Below are 18,913 nucleotides of genomic sequence, written 5' to 3'. Positions count from 1 at the left end.
ATGGCAGACCCTCCAACGCGCACGGTCCCTATAGGTATTACGCAACTTGAATTAAAGTTCTCTTACCAGTTTTTCTCGATTTGAAATTCAAATACTTGACGATATACATTTTGAACATGCTAAATTGCTGTATTGTATCTACTAAATACCGTAGTTTTGATATCCTGTAATTTATTTTCACGTAGGTACCTATGCAACCCATTAAGGTGACAGTCCATTTTCAATGACAGCTCCACTACCGTTCATTTTACTATGGAAATCGACAATAACACCGACGTGTTCTGTTCAGTACCAGTATAGTATAGTGCAGCTGCGCTCAGAAATGGAATGTTACCATTAGATATTTGGGCGTTTTCTAAAATAAATATCGAAAACCTGATTCTTTCAAATCTGGACATTCTTGGGCTCATTCTACTCAGAATCGACAGCATTCTCCATCCTTCCATTAAAAAAGATGTCCCAAAATGTCCATTCCATTACGTCACGTTTTATTATGAGAAATTTTTTCACTTGTATGGACGTGACGTAATGGAATGTACAATTTTCATACAAATTTTTGGGACAAATTTTTTTATCATCAGGATTGAATATGCTAGTGATTCCGAGTTGAAAGAACCCAAAAACACCAGGATCTGTGAGAATCGGGTTTTCAATATTTATTTTAAAAAACGCCCATTTATAAGAATAAAATCTAAATACCAACGACACAGTTATGTAACCAACTGTACGTGTTTTATAGGAAGTAATCCATACTATCAATTATCGTAATAAATGCTTTAGCACGTGTCGTTTAATTTAATGCATTTTTCTCGAAATAGTTACGCGTTCGAAGAAAACCATAATTATTGTTTACTACAAGAGCTATTTATTGTTGAAGAGATGTTTAGTTTATGCAAAAATCGTACGTGAGATGCCAAGGGGCCTAGTCAAGTGACAATCGTTAACAGAAAACGCCTATCGTTACTTTAATAATGTATGGAAATAGTCACATGACCCAAAACAATTATTGCACTCTACAGAACTTAATCTTCACACACTACAGATGTAGTGCATAATTGTTTTCCATCGTATTTTCTCGGAAACGTTCGTATTTGTCATGCTACATCAGTCAACCTCAGTCATTTTCGTGCCGAGACTGACTGGAATAGCAAGACACGTTCGTGCGTTTCCGTGAAAATACGATGAGAAATAATTATTAGTGTCCGACCGAAGGTTCGGTTTCGGTTTCGGTTTCGGCCAGTTTCGGCCAAAAAATCATGTTTCGGCTTTAGTTTCGGTTTCGGCCAAAAAACGGCCGAACCTTTCGGCCGGGCCGAAACTTACGAAATGGTACTTCGGACAAAGACCAAAAGTTCGGGAGTAAGTAGGACAACAATATTAATACATATGTACATATTTATACTGATTCATGTATAGGTACAGAAATCAATTGGTTTATTATAAAACACAATTCCACTAATGAGAGCGCCACTGGACGGTCGACGCAGTCTTAAGAGGCTGTCAATACCTATAACGCGCGCACTGTCTAATTGTATCGGAGTGAATGAGATAGCACTGTCGCACGTAGCCGTTGGCCGAGTATCAGCTCGGCCCGAGTCGAACGATGTCTTTTTCGCTCTTATTCAGTCATTTTTCTATCTACCTCTAATGGCAAATTTTATGCGAGGCTAAAGGCTACGCTCAACTAGGACCGCAAAGTTGATTTTATCAATAGTTAATATTTTGCGAAGCTGAACAGCTGACTATTGATTAAAACGAAGAAAAAACCCTTAAAAGTGTCCCCAGTACAGTTTTTCATACGAATGCTCGACCTTCGCCTCACTTTTTACCTCAATTTACCATTGGTTTGAGTTCCACATGTCCTCTACTTCAGCTTAGCCTTTGGCCTCGCTGCGCCATGCTCGGCCTGCGGTCTCGCTTTTTAATACAATGGACATTGGTTGGAGTCTGTGCTTAACTACTTATCCTGAAGCCTGAAGCACGGCTTTGACTTCGCATGAAAGTGCGCCTCACTGGGGCACTTCGGACCTTTAAGCCCAGGTGTAGATCGGTACCCGGCCTTGCGATATTGTTAACAAAAAAATTCGCGCTCGCTGCGCTCGCGTTTTTGGTTGACCCTGTATCTACATGTTAGCTTGACTGGTGAATGAATAGAGTTAGACCAAGAAAATTCTGCAATGATTTTGATAGCATACGCATTGCTACTAGTGCAAATATTATTTACACGTCATAATTTCATAGAAGTTTTGACGTTTAAAGTAACACTTGCACTGCATGTGTTATCAAAATCGTTGCAAAATTACCTTGGTCTAACTATAGTAATTTTCTTAAAAAACTGCTAGTATCATCAATTTCAAGGACATTGGGTGTTGACAGCCCCATAATATGTGTGTAAAAGCGGTTTTTATGACATTTTTTCAACGATATTAACAAGTCTACAAAAGTTTCGGTTTCGGTTTCGGTTTCGGCCGAAACTAGAGCCAAAGCCGAACATTCGGTTTCGGTTTCGGTTTCGGCAAAAAAACATGTTTCGGTCGGACACTAATAATTATGCACTGCAACTGCACCATTTAATCAATTAACGAAGAATGACGCTAAACACATTTGGAAAGCTTAGCCCAGAACTTATTTAAATTACCGGACACGGATACCAAAATAGTACGAAACCTAATTAAAATAGATGAGATAAAAATCTTAGATTGTATAATAAAGTGATTCGACGCGTGCGCGACGCACGCCAAGACCGGATTGGTAATTGTCGACTTATTAAATGCCCAAATTTATAGGTAGACGATGTGTCGAAGAGCAAACATGCACGTGGCTGAATGAAAGATATATGGAGGTGGATGTTAGAAAATTGTTGATTAAGGTGATACTAATGTATTTGTTTAATTTTACTTCATAATAACATTTAACTGGAATGCCTGTCCCTGATATGTACCTAAATAATTAACTTTCATAATTCACTGGAAAAACGCCTGATTAAGCGAACGTTTTTGACTTTTACCGAAAAATTCTAAATTGCAGGACAACTTGGTATAACTATCTCTGTTTTGCATTTTTTCCCTAATTTAGCTATAATTTTGTTTGCAATGCACTTTATTTATTTCTTCAAAACCTTGATATTGTTTAATAGGTAGTCACATGCTGTAAATTATACCTAACAGAATATTGACGCTTTTTATAACTTAACTATAGACCATAGAAAGAAAACTTAAGTTTATAACCTGTTTCAATGCTCGAATTTTATCCGATAAAAATTAAAATACCTAAACTCTCAAAACTTACAAACCTTAAGACCATAAAATTTAAAATCACAATTATATATCTAAATTGGAGAATACGATGAAAATGTATTAGTAAACACAGATTACAGAGCGATGATAGCAATTAGAAGAGTTATAACAAATTAGACAAGCAATTAATAATGTTTAGAATGACAAGGTAATTTAAGATGGAATGTAAAAAAGAATATACTAAATGATGATCTAATATATGACAATGTAGTAGAGTAGGAACATGTTAAGAAAAACTTTTCAAATAAGTATAGACAAAAACATGTATCTAAACTTTGCGGTCCAATCGAGAACGAAATAAGAGGTTAGTGTATAGAGGTCAATGATGTGAAGAATACTCAAAAAATAGGTACTAGTTATTCATTTAGTAAAGGCAAAGTTAGATTACAGAACCAACCCAAAAAGCTTGCACCCCAAAATATGCAGACATTCCAACAGTAACGCATTATTCGGTATGACCTCCTAATAAAAGTCGTGATTTAAAACAGTATTCATCGTAAAGAGCCAAGTCACTGACCACACGAGAAACTAAACCTTGCGATAATCATACTACTGCAGATATGTGATTAGCTTTACACCTGCCTGACCTAAAACAGCTGATAAACCTGTACTTCCTAAGGAGCTTACGACCTTTTAGTTTTACTACACTTCGGGGTCACGAAACGGTCGGCGTTAGACGGAGAGAATATCTCCCTCCCTGTTTTAACCCATCAAGCTTTGCATTAGACGGTCCTTGTCTAGCAAACGACCGTAGGCTCTCCGACCGCTATAGTAAACTGTGACCTCACGAAATATGCGCACGATATGATGTTGATGATTCACTAATAATGAAGAAACGTACAGACAGATTTTAATACAATCTCACGTGTGTTCACGACCGTTTTTTAAAGTCTGACCATCGCAAATAGTTTTATGGGGTCTAGGTAATTTAAGTAAATGATGCATTTTACTGAGTTTGAGCACTTGAATTTTGATTAGGTTTCATAATTCATAATATAAGTTAGCTTGGTAGGTATACCAAGCTAACTTACAAATTCTGCAATCAGAAACCATTTAGATCTTCAGTTTAACTAGGGGATAAAACAAATAACTATTTCATAACTATGTCTAGTCTACCTATAGTGCGACATAAAATAGTAGAAATTAAATAAAATGGAACTAGAACATTTCCATACTAAATTGTTGCCATGTTTAAGCATTTTACGTCAAAATGTGACAGTTACGTAGGAAATGGCGCTCTCAACAATTTTCTACAATTTCTTGTCGGTCATATAACAAAAATTGGAAAACTTTATACTAATATTATTCACGACACAGTCTATTCACGAAAATTCTTTACTATTCAAAATGAAATCCCTATTGTCTCACTAATACACGTTGTTATTCGAACTCGTATCTGACCACACAGGGCCACAAACCTTTCAAGATTAAACTTTCGATCAGCTTTTATTACTTTTATAAAGCCATTATTTACATTAGCATAGTAATTTAGTATTTGTTTACGATTCGTACTGGATTCTTCGCATTCTAAAATCTGACTTAACGGCGCATCTCCATATCAGGCTTTCAAAACAAATAAAAGGCATTATCTCTCCAAATTTATACGCCTTATCATAATATAATGCGAAGAAAGCAGAATTGTTTAATTTAATTGCGGTCTAATACAAATTCAGCCGCTTTTACCAATTTTGAGATGACAAATTATTTAATATTTAAATTTTCTACGTTATTTTTTTCATCAACAAAACCAATGGCTTCAACAAAGGTCTTTCAAGATAGGTATGGCAAATCTAAAGTACATCAACATATAGAAACAACCTCAATAACTAGAAAAAAGTCGATAAGTATAGCAAATTTAAAAACACAAAATGAGGAAGCCTCAAAGATTCTGCAGGTGAAATCCTCCCAGGTTATAAACTTGAACGCGGAGAGTAATGCACGGCATGTATATTGGTTACTAGTACGACCAAACCCGTTCCGAGCCCGTGCCCTCTGTACCGGCGTATCCATAGTTTCACTTTATATTAAAGCGATGCTCGTTTTGCTTCGAAACATGTTTGTGCAGAAGGAAAACTGTTTAAATCTAAATATATAAAACGACTGTTATATATAGATACTGATAGACAACATACAGGTGAAAGCATTGAAGGTAGGACCTTAATTGAAATTGGTAACATATTTTTCAAGTTTAATAATGCTCTACTAAAAAAATTTGAACATTAAAAAAAAACAAAATTATTGGAAATACAATCCTTAACTCTTTAAGGGCTGGATGTTAAAACAGGGTTGAAAGTTTAAAGAGACTTCGAGGTTAGTAGAATATATTTAGAGACACTAAAGCAAAGTACATTATCCTAGAATCATCCCGAAGTTTTAAAGTTAAAATGTAGTATATTCGTAATGCAAATATCAGGCAGAGAGGATCTTAAGATCAAAATTATATAACAGAGAGCATACTTTAATCTATTTGATATATGTAGTGTACTGAAGTTTAGTTAAATTTTGAGTTGAGTTTACGCAGACGATACACCGTTAAAGCAATCTACTTTCCAGAATAACCTCGGTGAAGTCCAGGTTGATGAATTCGCAGGGCTTAATATAGATTCAGATAAAAATACCGACAAAACACGCATTAACTCCAACAAAACATAAAAGATGCCCAATATTTCATTAACATCACACGTTGTAAAGGAATTAGCATCGGCCCGGCCAGATAAATCACCTGCATAGTTCGTTACCGCCCGCGCTCCGCGGGGGTCCAGCTTCGGTCCGGCCCGTGTGGAGGTGATTATTTTGACGTGCCCACAGTGTCGTGTTGCGGCTGATAAATTGTGGTTCTGTATGATTTCTAATTTTGTATGTTGGTCAATAATTTCTTATAAGAAGCCGCCTTTTTAAATGTTTCAATGCGTAAAGTAACATTCATTTGGTTTTAGACGTCTGAATATGAATTAGATACTACAGTTAAATACTGAATGCCCAAATAAGGATTTTCCGAAGTAATTCGAAACTAAAGAGTATTGGAGCGGCCCACAAATAGTGAAAACGATCGCTTCTTGAGACAAAACCAGAAATTTACATGATAGTTCGATTCCAATTTTACACCGCAAAATATTACAACAATTGTTTATTGATTCCGTATTTTAGACTGTTATGAGTATGAGTAGCAGTAGGGTGCCTTACGTAACTACGAGTAAATCCATTGAGGGAAATGGCCAAGAAAATCACGTCATTCGCAGTAAAATATGCAAGAATTTAAATAATGGTACAGAAACTTTTGTGGTATTAGAAAAGCTATAGAAGACATTCCACAGCTCAACAGGTTTTAAGAGGGTGTGCATCGGAGACTAATCTTAATTTCGCTATGTATTAGTGATGAGAATGGCTTGATGGTGAGGTTTTCGATTCCGCACCCAGAAGATGAAGGCGTCAGTCAAATTTTAAAAAGTTAATTATCGAATATTTTCACAGTGGTGCAGTCCTGGACGATACATCATGTGGGAGAATATAAATCATAGCATGATTGATAGTGGTGTATATCTCACGCTCGTACTCGTCTGCTAGGCTGCTAGCTCCTTTTTTAATCCGACACAAATGATTTTACACTTTGATTCCTTTTTGTAACGCCATTTTGCTTCACGAGGTGTTCGTATTGGATTCTGATTGTGGGTCCTTATTATTCAATGTTTTCTTTATAAGGATGTGAGCATTATTTGAGAAAGCTATAAATATTTTGGTTTAATTTCTTGTAATATGTTCAAAAATCAATATTTTTCTAAATATTCCTAAATTGTAGATGTTTGTCATTTATTACAGAATTAGGTCAAAGCGATCAGAATTAGGACGAAGTTGGTTATCTGCTATCATTAAGCTTTCAGCAAATATAAGTAGTACAAGTAACGCAAAAGTACTAATTTTTACAAGGAATTAACCAAGAGCTATCTGTGTATTTCCCGTATAAGCGAATAATGCGTTTAAAGCTATAATAGATCTAACTTAAACAGTTCAAAGGTTTCTGTGCCAGTTATTCGCATAAATCCACAATAGATGGCCTCGTTGAAATTTCCATACAACATTAAGTGAAATTGAATATTTATTCCATTCTACCGTTCAATGTTTACAGAGAAAACTTATCAAGTTTCTAGCGGGCATTCAAGCAGCCCTATTCCCATATTTGGTGCTTTTCAAAAGGGCCAAAGGTACTCTTTTTCACTATATAAAAAGCAACCTTAAATCGACGACTGAAGGTTTCAATTGACATGGATTAATATCCATTTTTGGACTAGCTTTGTCTTTTTGAGTTTTACCTGAACCATTCTATAACAGATTAGCGCTATTCCTATTGTAGTTGAACCCCGATTCATATGCAAATTTGGACAAAACGTGCAGAAATATAATTAGCTTACGACGCCTGCGTATCGGCTTAGACCTTAGGGTCTTGACCGTGCAAACCGGTCCGTTTGTTGCTGTAATTAATGTTTGCACCGTATAGTAATATTTGACCATAGGTCACTTGAAAAAAGTGTGAGACTGGTTGGGAATTTAAGTGAGATTGGGGAACAGGGAATACCCGTTTTTAAGGAAGTTTTGTGTGACGTGATTTGCGATAATATTTAAAACCAACCATACTTCTATGTTAACTTTATACGACTTAATAAGGTTAAGTTATTTCTTTAAGGGCCACTTGCACCATTCACTAACCCTGGGTTAATCGGTTAAACCTGGAGTTACCATGGTTACCAGTACAATTTGACAATGAGTTAACGGTTTAACCGGTAAACCCCGGGTTAGTGGATTGGTGCAAGTGAGCCTAAATTAATCGACTTATGCTTAGGACAATATGGATAATTCGATAACATCTATATAAATATTTATCAAATCAGCAATAAATCTGGAAAGCCCGTTCAGAATTAAGACATAACATAAATTATGTGTCTTTAAGTCGTCTACTTTCGCTGGATGAGATGAGAGCAACAAGAAACAGAATTTTGTGGCATTTATTACTCATTTCGACAAGATGTTTGGACTTCTGTAAATGATGGCCTGTCTAACAACTAACAATCCGATTGTCAGTACTCCTGAACATTGTGGGATATCCTGCTCATCTTGAGTATTAAACTCATGGAATTATGCCTCTTTCTTTAACTGCGCGGGTTTTTGCATTATCGTGTTGAAGTTTTCTTTCATGGCAAGTTCTAATATCCAATTTTCTTGACCACGGGTCAGTGCAGTATTGGGGCATTTCGCGGCGTGGGAACGCTCCATTCCACCTCACGCGCGATGCTATCTTTATGTCAGCCGCGGCTAGCAAGACTCAGTTTTCCCAGAATAAGGCCATAAAATCCGGCCCTGGAGCGTCATACGAAACATGTCACAGTTATTATGCTTAAAAAAGATAATATCATACGGCTGTGACGCGGCAAACAAACGGGGTAAAAGCACTGATTCTGGCTTGTACTATCGTCATTGTACTCTTGACTATAAATACACTTGGACCAAAACATGTTTTTGGATAAGTGCAGGTTATGCTTAAGGACTTTAAAGCTTAATTTTTGTACTGTACTTCGTCTCTATTACTCCTAACAATTTGTATGACGAAAGTCTTAGAAAAATGTCCGATCCAAATCATTAACTTTTGTAACGTCCACAGAAAAGACGTTGTTTTCTTTCTCACTATCATCAATAACATAATATCTGAACACAACTCTATTGTCAAGGCGTTAAAGTGCGTGTTCAGATATTTGTAGCACCTCGGCCGCTCCGATATGTCTGATGGCGACTGTACAAATGAAAGATCCTCTCCAATTAGACACTAATTTAAATATTTGCATAAAGTTGGTAATTTATTCCAAAATTTGTTTGTCATCCCGCCGCTACTAGTTTAGTTTCCATTTACAAATGACATCGATCAATCCCAGTCCATTGCAGACTGTTTAATCAGTGTCATTTTTGACCTTAAATAGACCTTATAACGTTGCAATAAGGTATACGACTTTTCAGTTAACCGTATGGACGGTACGCAAAGCCTTTTATGTCTATGCTTGCTAATATGGCAACTTGCAATGAACATTTTAATTGACATAAACTTTCTTTATACACAAAGAACTAACTAAATTATTCCTATGTGTTGTTGATTGAGAAATTGTAGTTAGAGCTTGTCTGTATACTAAGGACTTTACCCTAAAATGAGACACGTAAGTTGATTTTGACGCGATTAACTTATTAGATTAATTCGTATGTATTCTTTAATTTATCTCCTGTAATGTCGTAGCAATTTAAAGAGTTTTCCGGAATTCAATTATCTCATTATTAATAAGTCATCAAGCCTTGTTCTATGAGTTCTATCTCAAGTGACAAGCGAAACAACGCGACTGATATCGCGACACGGCGGTAGCGATAATATCAAAGGAACTGTCATACTTGTCCTATTTATAGCCGCGTAGATGTTTGCAAAAATGGATCGCGTCAGGACAACGGGTCAGTTTGGTTGACCATAACCCTATTTTCAAAGCATTACTTTGCATTTCTCACGGTCACGCAATCAATGTTTAGCAAACGGGTCTAATGGGACGGTCAGTTGGTCAACAAAGGCCAAACAATGATCACACCTGGCCCTTCGAAACACCCTCAGGACGGCCGAGCGCTTCCTTTCTCGACCTTTGTCAAATATAGGCGTATTTAAATAAAAGACGCAAACATTGCCAAATTTCTGCGTATAAAAGAGCGTAAGTTGAAAGGATTTTTAAAATATCCGTCCTTTTTGTGCCGGAGTACCCCTGGGAAGCATACTCGGATGACGATTTTGACATGTCTTGTGGGCTTGAAGTTGCATTGTGTATGTCCCGTTGTGTTTACGCTTGGATTAAGGAAATATGCGGGAAGACAGCAGATTAGGGCTTTAGTCTCGGTCAAGCTGTTAATAAGTAACGGTTATAATAGGGCTGGGAGTTTAAGGGATGAAGAGTTCCTTCTTTGCATTAATTATTCAAAAATAACTCATATATGTTTAAGGCTTAATTATTTTTAGCACAACGATGTATAAGAATATGCAAATTATGGTAAAGGAATCATTGTAATAATTTAAAGTAAAAAGAAACTGCTTTTGCGTCAGTATGCACAAACTCTGCAAAATAATGATTATTTTCGATTTTGTATATTCAACACAAATATAATTAAACTTTGCAAAAGTTGAAAGAACGCCAATATCAAAACAAAGATCCGACCGATACCTTTTCAATTTCGCCATAAATCACCTCTCCATTAAAATTCATCTCGAACTCGGGGGAAAAAATCGGAAGCGATACGAGGAATCTTTCTAAATGACCGGACGAACACAAAAACTTATTAAGATATTACAAACAATGTGGCCGTGATGGATGCGCCTCAGACAAAAGGTACCAACCATTGTTCAACGCCCAAAGGGCTTTGTAGATAACGTTTTATGCACTCTAATATTAAACCAGTTTAATGCTGTTAATTAATCAATCGTTGTGTGCTTTGTCTGAGTTTGCATATTTAACATGGGAAATTCAATCGTCTAATTAATAGTAATAAACCAGTACAACGCTTGAACATGCAAGTTTTCTGAAATTTGCAACATTATCTCTAATTTTATCTTCTTCTAAAACTTCTTAATTAAGTTCGTCATTATGTTTCTCAAGTTTAAACGCTTTATTTTTAAACTCAACAAAAGTTTCATTTACTAACTACAATTTAAAAGCTTAGTCATTTTTGTAACCATTATCCGATACTGCTCAACAAAGACTGACCATATCTACAGATCGACTACAATTAAAAGTATTAGTAGCACATTTCAATAGGGTCTTTCAAGCTCTTAAAACGCTGAACTATACAGAAAACAATACTGACAAAAACATAAAAGAAGCGACAATGCATCTCCGCTCAAGTTTGATATCTAAGACGATTACAATCAGTACAAAGAGGCACACTTTTACCCGCCACAAATCTGCTGCTCTAAAATAGTGTTTATTGCTTGGTGTGAAAGATGATCTGCTTTAAAAAAGGAGCCTGCATCTTTGTTGACAGCAAACAAATCGTTTCGGCAAAATACAGGGTACTTTGTTAGGGTCGAAAGGGTGCTTAAGGGTGGAATGGAGAGCAGCGGGTTACCGTGTCCTTTCCGGGTGAAGTAGGAAGTGTGAATGTGGGTCCTTATGGCGGTAATAAAAGGTGTCCAGTTACTTGTGGTGCTTGGTTAGTAAACTTGCGACCATGTCAAAGATGTAGCTATTGTGGAGGAGCAGATAGTACTTACGATAATGTCGTATTGTAAGTATAGTAAATACTGAATAAATTATTCTGTGTTGAAAGGTAATTTGATAGGTTAATAGAAGTAATTGTCTGCGAAAACAAACAACTGTATCAGACGTTTACCTCTATTGAATGTTACTAATTTGCTTAATTCAATAAATGTCAATATTTGTTTTATTTATGAATATGTGTAAATATTATCAAAGATGGTTTCTACTTTCATGAAAATCAACTACGTATTGATTTTATATTATAGAATAACCACCCGTAATATATTTCAAAATAATTTTAATAAAATCAGTGTCCGTATTCTAGTCTATGTTATTCTAGTCTATCTACAAATCGAAGCTCGAAGTTTCAAGGCCAAAGATTATTTAATGCTGCATTTAAAATCTTTCAAATATGGAGATTCTTCTTCTGTACACACGTATTTTTCAAAATTTAAGCAAGGAAATCTACATCCATGCTCCATTTTCAAATCACGTCCGCTCAGGAATCCAGACAGGTGTACGCATCAAGTGTAATACGCGCCGCGGGTGGCTATGACCTGCCTCTGCCCTCCGGCCCTTCCTTAACCAACTGTTATCTTTTAAATTGTGAGCATTATCGTCTGCTGCGCACTTAATTCCGTTAACAAGGTCCTGAACACGGTTGAGGGTTGTTTATATTGCATTTGTTTATTTATTTGGAAGGCTGTCTTTAGGTTCAAAGGGTATAACAAAAATATATTTATTTCTTTTGCATTTATTACATTAAAATTATTTTTTCTTTTAATACCTACCTATACTATTCAAAATGTTTAGAGTAGTTTAAACTCCTTTTTTTATTACACTACTACTATTTTATGAGTCGTAAAATGTGTATCAACATTTTGATCTAACATAATATATTTTATATCAACATACATACATTTTTCTTTAGTCCTAGTATTTTTACTGTTATTAGAGTTTTTCTTTACTTCTTCATCAGCTTGAATGTGCAAATGCCGACAATAGTTCGGACAAAGTTGATCAATGGGCTGTTAAAGTCTTATGCTATGTCATAAGCTGTCATGGCTTATTCTCGTTTAGCCTTGACACGTCAACTACATATTTACGCAGTTTGTACATTCAGAGACAAAATAGTTGCTTTTCATTTTATCTACTAGGCTAAGCAGTTCGTCTACTTGCAGATTCATTAAAAGTTTTGCTTTAAATCAAATCTTCATCAGGAATTTGTTAACTTTTTCCAATAATCTTACCTATAGGTACAATAAATAAATGATATTGATATCAAAGATTTGACCTTTTTTCCATATTTTTAATGATACTGTTCTTATTTTACATGATTAAAATCAGTACCTGCATTAATATTCTCAGATTCTTTGCCATCTCCATTAATCACATCGCTGTCTTTAAAACAATAAGCCTCTATATTAATTCCATCGTAATAATAAGCTATTACGGCTCATAACTTTATATTAACATTGATCGTCAACAGTTAGTTAGAGTTGCCCTTGAGCAGATCGCCTAATGACTCGACAAGATTGATGATTTCACTAATTACGCTAGCGACAATGAATGCATCGTAAAGCTACTTGCATATTTTTCAATCTATTCAAATCACTGATAAGGTACAATACGAGATTACTTAAGTTGGAAAAATGACATTTTGTTTACAAAAAGACGACTTTTCAAAGTCACATCCTAAATCTACGTAAAAATAGACAAGGCTTCCGATTCCGAAGGCCCATATGACACACTTCAGAAAATGTTTCGTAATACGTGTCAATTCGACTAAATAAAAAACAGTAAATTTTTAGAATAGTACATGTTTTGAAGCAGAATTACCGACCTTTTTTTTAATTTTGACAAATTATATAAATAGGTATGACATTGGTACATAGTTGAAAAAACCACAATTTTGTTTTATTTTACAAAACCAATATTTTCTACTAATATTAGACATCTACTCCCCGATTTATTACTACGTATAAAAAATATTGTATCATAAAATAAATTATAAATAGAGGTACTTCTAGAAGCAATTAAATTTACGATGACGGACCTCATACGTTACATAGAGTAATAAATGACAACTTATTACATAGTGCCTACAGAGTAAGGATAACTACCGGCGAACGAAAAAAAGAAGTTTTAGTGTTCAAGTTTTTATCTGGCCAAATGCTTACAAGTTACGGATGAATAAAACATGCCGTTTTTTCTTCGAGTGCCAAAAAATTGGAGTTTGATAATAAATACGTTCCTATTAATGAATTGGCTTTTGGGGACATAAGAAAATATTAGTTAATACAAGTCCAAAACAATGGATACAGGAACATATTTGAACAAGCCTGTATATTTTTATCGTACTAATAATACAAATGTCTGTTTGACACCTGTAAGTATCATTTTTAATAAACAAAAATATCATATTTAAGTTCTTACTTCAGGTTGACCGACCAGGCCAACGTGAATACACACACTAAAGGGTCTCCCCAGATATATCGACTTGCATTCTTCAAAAGCCGATAGGAAAACGCCGTCGACGCGTCGGCAGGCGCCGGCGGCCGATGCAAGCCGAGTCGAACGACGACTTTTTCGCTCTTATTGCGTAGACATAAAGCTTTTTCCTATCGGCCTTTGCCGAATGCGCGTCGATATATCTGAGAATATGATGCTTGTAATAGCTGTGTTAGATATTTAATATCCCTGGCCCATCATTGCTTGTAAAAACGTTGAAAGTCTATCATAAAATGTTGACTCACCTTCTCGCCTCATGCCCATCTTGAGGCATTTTCTGAGCCTGCAGTACTGGCACTGGTTCCTGTGATGCTGGTCGATGGGGCAGTTCCTGTTTCCTCGGCAGGAGTAGGTCAGGTTCCTTCTCACTGACCGCTTGAAGAAGGATTTGCATCCTGTGGAACAAAAGACGAACGTGAAAAATTTGACAATGTTATTTGTTTAGATTCTGCAAGTAGGGGATGGAACACACTCCTCATCGGATCGAAAAACGCTGTCAGGAAGATTCTTAATTCATGACCAAGAACGGAACCCAAAGACGCAGTGTGATCTGATCCGATATCGGAATTCGGATACGACCACAAAAAAGGAAATATCTAGAAATGCTTTCTTATGTTTATTTGTTCATTTATGAAATGTTTAATGTTCAAAAGAAAACTTTAAACCAAGAGAGGGTCTTGATACCATAGGGCATTTTCTAACAGCCGCTTTTCTCCAGGGATCGTCCGACTATTCCGAGTTCCGATATCAGATCGGACAATGCGTATACTTACGCTCTGAGGAGGCCTCAACAACTGAGGATCTGAGAATAAGTCAAGGTCGTAAAAAAACCATTGAATAAGAGCAACGCATGAGTGGCCGTTATGGGCATTTTAGGAGCCCTTGTCCCAGTGGACGTCACAGCTTATGATTATATTCGAAACTCAATGTAAATTATTCTTGCATTTTAAGACCGGTAAAATGAACCCAGGGTCATCAACATTTAAATCCGGTAATTGAAAATTCCGTATCAATAACAATGTTTACCAATTAAATAAGTTTTGTGACCAATCAGTACATTTACATTATCAACCAATGAAAACCATCTTCAGTAATCATCACTTATTAGCTGTAGATATAATGTTATTAGAAGAATCATCATAAACTATAAATCAACGGCTACTCGGCATATAATTCGACTATTCGTATGGAAGAATGGAATCGAAACGAATCGATAAAATGGTTAAAATACTATCTTAACGAGCTTAAGACAGTTAAGAACGCTCTCATGAATATTATTATGCGTAAAAATTATAATAAGACACATTATCTGTTAGACAACGAATCCAAATACAATAAATTTAAATATTGCCTATACATTCTTGCAGATTAAAAATGGAGAAGGAATTCTCTAATCTAAGCGGAAATAATTAAATTTTCATGAGAAAAATTATGCTGATAAGCTGTAAATTAGAAAAAGAACATCACAAATATCATAATGTGACATTCCGTTATTAAATCTGACATAGTTACTGCTTTTGCTGACATCGTGCCACCAAATAGCTATATAACTTCTTTTTAATTTAACTGGGTTTCTTACATAAACAACAATTTTTATATTCCGGTAGTCGTGCTCATTCGTGTAACAATTTAAATCAACTTTCTACATAGAAACATCAGTTTCGGTATTAAATAACCGTTTTTAAAAACTTTGAAACTCTTTAACCAAAACTCTATCCAGTTTCTTGCGTGCCTCTCTATCATTAGAATTGTTATTAATTTTATTGTAATTGGGTTTGTTAGTAATATCGGATTCCAAATAGGATGTGATCGTTTTGTAAATTGAGTTGTTAAGTTATTACATTATTTGTTTAAAAGCGGCTACGGTTTTTCTCATTGGGATCCTATCTATCATCTTAGAATGACCAGGGTTTTTAATATTGACACGTGATTAATGGTTAATCGTAGAGAACCTATCATACAAAATATTAAGTCTTTTTTAACATTTATAAGTAGCCTATACTTTAAGACGCTGGTGATACGAGTAAGCTTTCTCGTCCACGATTAAAATAATGTTTTTCAGAATTTTCTTATCATAATTCAGCTTTAGCTCTGTAGTAATAAGAGCTACGTATGTCAAACGATATATGTGGAGCCTTATTCAGAATTGGGAGCACAATACCTATATTATACCAATATAATATGACAATCTTCATCACGCTCGCACACGTGTAACATTAAAGCAAGTACTTACGCATTCACAACCAATACCTTTTCAATAATATTTCGATGGTTCAAATGTACATTTGAGAATAAAGCCTGGTTTATTCTTATCAGTTGCAGACTAAGAGGTGGCATATAATATATAAAGTAAAGCATTTCTGCGGCTTGATACTGAGACTGAGCTTATATCTAACGCTAACTATACACTCTCCTACAACCGACCAGCATAAGTGAAACCTCGAGCTTTGCAACTTTAATTCATAATGGGAGATCCTATTACACTGGCTTTGCTCTTAGTAATAGTAACAGTACTGAAGCGAAACCTAAAGAAATATGTTTTGAAATACGTTTATTTTATACTGAGATGCATTCTGCGACAATAGGCGTGGAGGGAACTGCGATACGCATAGCACACGATAAACCGGGATGCTACTTTGAAATGCATTTCTGCATTACATTGTAGCTAGGAGTAGTTTCTAGTAGAAAATATTTATGTTTTAGCTAAACAACACAATACAAGACAATGGGAACTTCCTAAAATGCTCTTCTCTCTCGCTAATCTCTCTTTCTCATTGTTTTCATTTCCTTCGTTCAACATGGACCTAATTAATAGTTAATCTACAAAAGATTTAGGTAGGTTTTTCTCGTCCAATGTCAATTTATCATGTCCTCTACGTATAAATCGCAAGTCAAAAAAAATCGAATACATAAGTCGAAAAAAAAACACAGCTGCAATTTGTTAAATAACCACGTCCAAAATGTTGGAAGGTAAATTTACTTGCGATTAAGTCGTATAATACGTAATTTACTTTAAAATAGTATTCAATATCATACGAACGTTTCATGTATCTGTAGTATACAATAACATACCATATCGTAAATTGATTGGTATGTCGCATTAGTATGGCTCAGCAAATCACATTGTTGTGTTTTCGCGCGCAAAATGTTACACCGGTAAGTATATGAAGGTCGTTTTTGTCTACGTGACAGCGTGATAAAACGGTGTCCATCAGTTATTTTATCACGTGGATACAGCTAGGTATCCATAATATGCCTGCTGACTAACTTCAAAACATGGATGCAACCTCCCCCGTTTATCTCAAAAATAACCACCGTAACCATGATCTGGCATTGTTGCAAAGTTCATTGAACCTTTATCTTGGCGGAATACAATTTGTTGCAGATATTCCCAACGATAGTAGTAATTGGGTACCGCGACGTGGGTTTACGACAATATTAAACGGTAGAAGAAAACGAGTCGCTATCAGATATAGCTGAGCGGTTGAGGTGTTCATAAATGTCTGAACATGCGCTCTAAAGGGTTGAGAATAGAGGCGTGTTTAGTGCTTGTTAAGATCTTGGCCGATCTGAAATCAAGGTGTTTAAATTCAACCACCGTTTTGTTTACACGTGTTTGAAGAATCGCCTGAAGGCCACGAGGAATGGATTTAATTGGATAGCCAGACAACACCTTCCAAATCTGCAAACATGAGTATAAAAGTAGGTCGGAGCTAAGAAGAAAACTTCCAGCTTAAAAGCCTTAGCACACTAGGCATAGTCAAACTAGGACGGATCATTCTCAGTAAATCCATTGACTAGATCCATCATGTATCTACTGAGATAAGACGGAGCCTATTTCTGGGCGGTTTGCCCTTCGGCCACGTGAAGCTACCTAACGAACCTAACCTACCTACCTACCTACCTACGCTTTTTTCCCCAAAGTGTAATGCTAAAGTTTTCACGAATATCACACTAAATCAATAGGTAGGTAGGTTAGGTTCGTTAGGTAGCTTTAGATGCCCGAAGGGCAAACCGCCCAGAAATAGTCTAGTTAAGTTGAGAACTCAACATTTTGAGAATTTTCTGGTTAACGGATTTAGCGAGAAAAGTACTATTCAGTAGATCCACATTGTTCAAAATTGGATCAATTGAGAAAAAAATATCTCAGTAGATACATGATGGATCTGGTCAATGGATCTACTGAGAATGATCACGGATACTTTCTTGTGATCCACCATGCTAAGATGTAACACTTTCCTTTATTAGCTACTGCATTTCGCTCCCAGTAGCGAGCGACGATGTAAGGTAATTATGCCATCATCCGATCTAGGCCATCAGGCGATGACACCTAACGTTGTAAGTACAGATAAATACATACAGCCTTCATACGACGATATACTTATTAAAAAGAGGTGTTTTCCTTCCCAGTAGTTTGGAATTTCTTCAGTTTTTGATTTAGGTTTTTTCTGGTGACCGAAGAGCTGGCGGCTACCTCGCACAACGTATCAGCATTGCGATACAGCGAGGAAATGCCGCCAGCATCCTTGGTACAATGCCTCAAGGGCCTATTTTAGATTTAAGCTAGTTATTAATTTCGTTTAGTAGTACCACTGTATATATATTGTATGTAAATAAATGATTTATTGAAGTTTTTTCTAGGGTTTGATTTTATGACAGAAATGTTTCATTTTACTGTTCTTGACAATAACTGTCTGTATTGAATAATGTTACTCTAATGGTTTATTCCACTGGGATGATGCATGAGAACGCTACTCTTTTATTTGTTCTTACAATGCTACAAAACAAGTTACTGACAATGTTAATAATTTCATTAGATCAAAAATCAACTTTTTAGGTCTTTTT

At 35.8% G+C, this 18,913-nt stretch overlaps 1 protein-coding gene and 1 long non-coding RNA gene across 2 annotated transcripts in view; both read right to left on the bottom strand.

The window, feature by feature from the left end:
• The window catches only part of LOC134798930 (steroid receptor seven-up, isoforms B/C), a 101,932-nt gene extending 87,474 nt beyond the window's left edge, over positions 1-14,458 (bottom strand). The window contains exon 1 of the mRNA XM_063771362.1: positions 14,314-14,458. Within this exon, the coding sequence (XP_063627432.1) occupies positions 14,314-14,332 (19 nt within the window). The 5' untranslated portion in view covers positions 14,333-14,458. The remainder of the gene's footprint in view (positions 1-14,313) is intronic.
• The window catches only part of LOC134798946 (uncharacterized), a 295,916-nt gene that overhangs the window by 246,188 nt on the left and 30,815 nt on the right, over positions 1-18,913 (bottom strand). The window lies entirely within an intron of this gene.

The sequence above is a fragment of the Cydia splendana genome, chromosome 17 (genome assembly GCF_910591565.1).
Source record: "Cydia splendana chromosome 17, ilCydSple1.2, whole genome shotgun sequence".
Lineage (NCBI taxonomy): Eukaryota > Metazoa > Arthropoda > Insecta > Lepidoptera > Tortricidae > Cydia > Cydia splendana.
The sequence above is the reverse complement of the archived record's forward strand: the minus strand, read 5'-3'. Positions and strand labels throughout refer to the sequence as shown.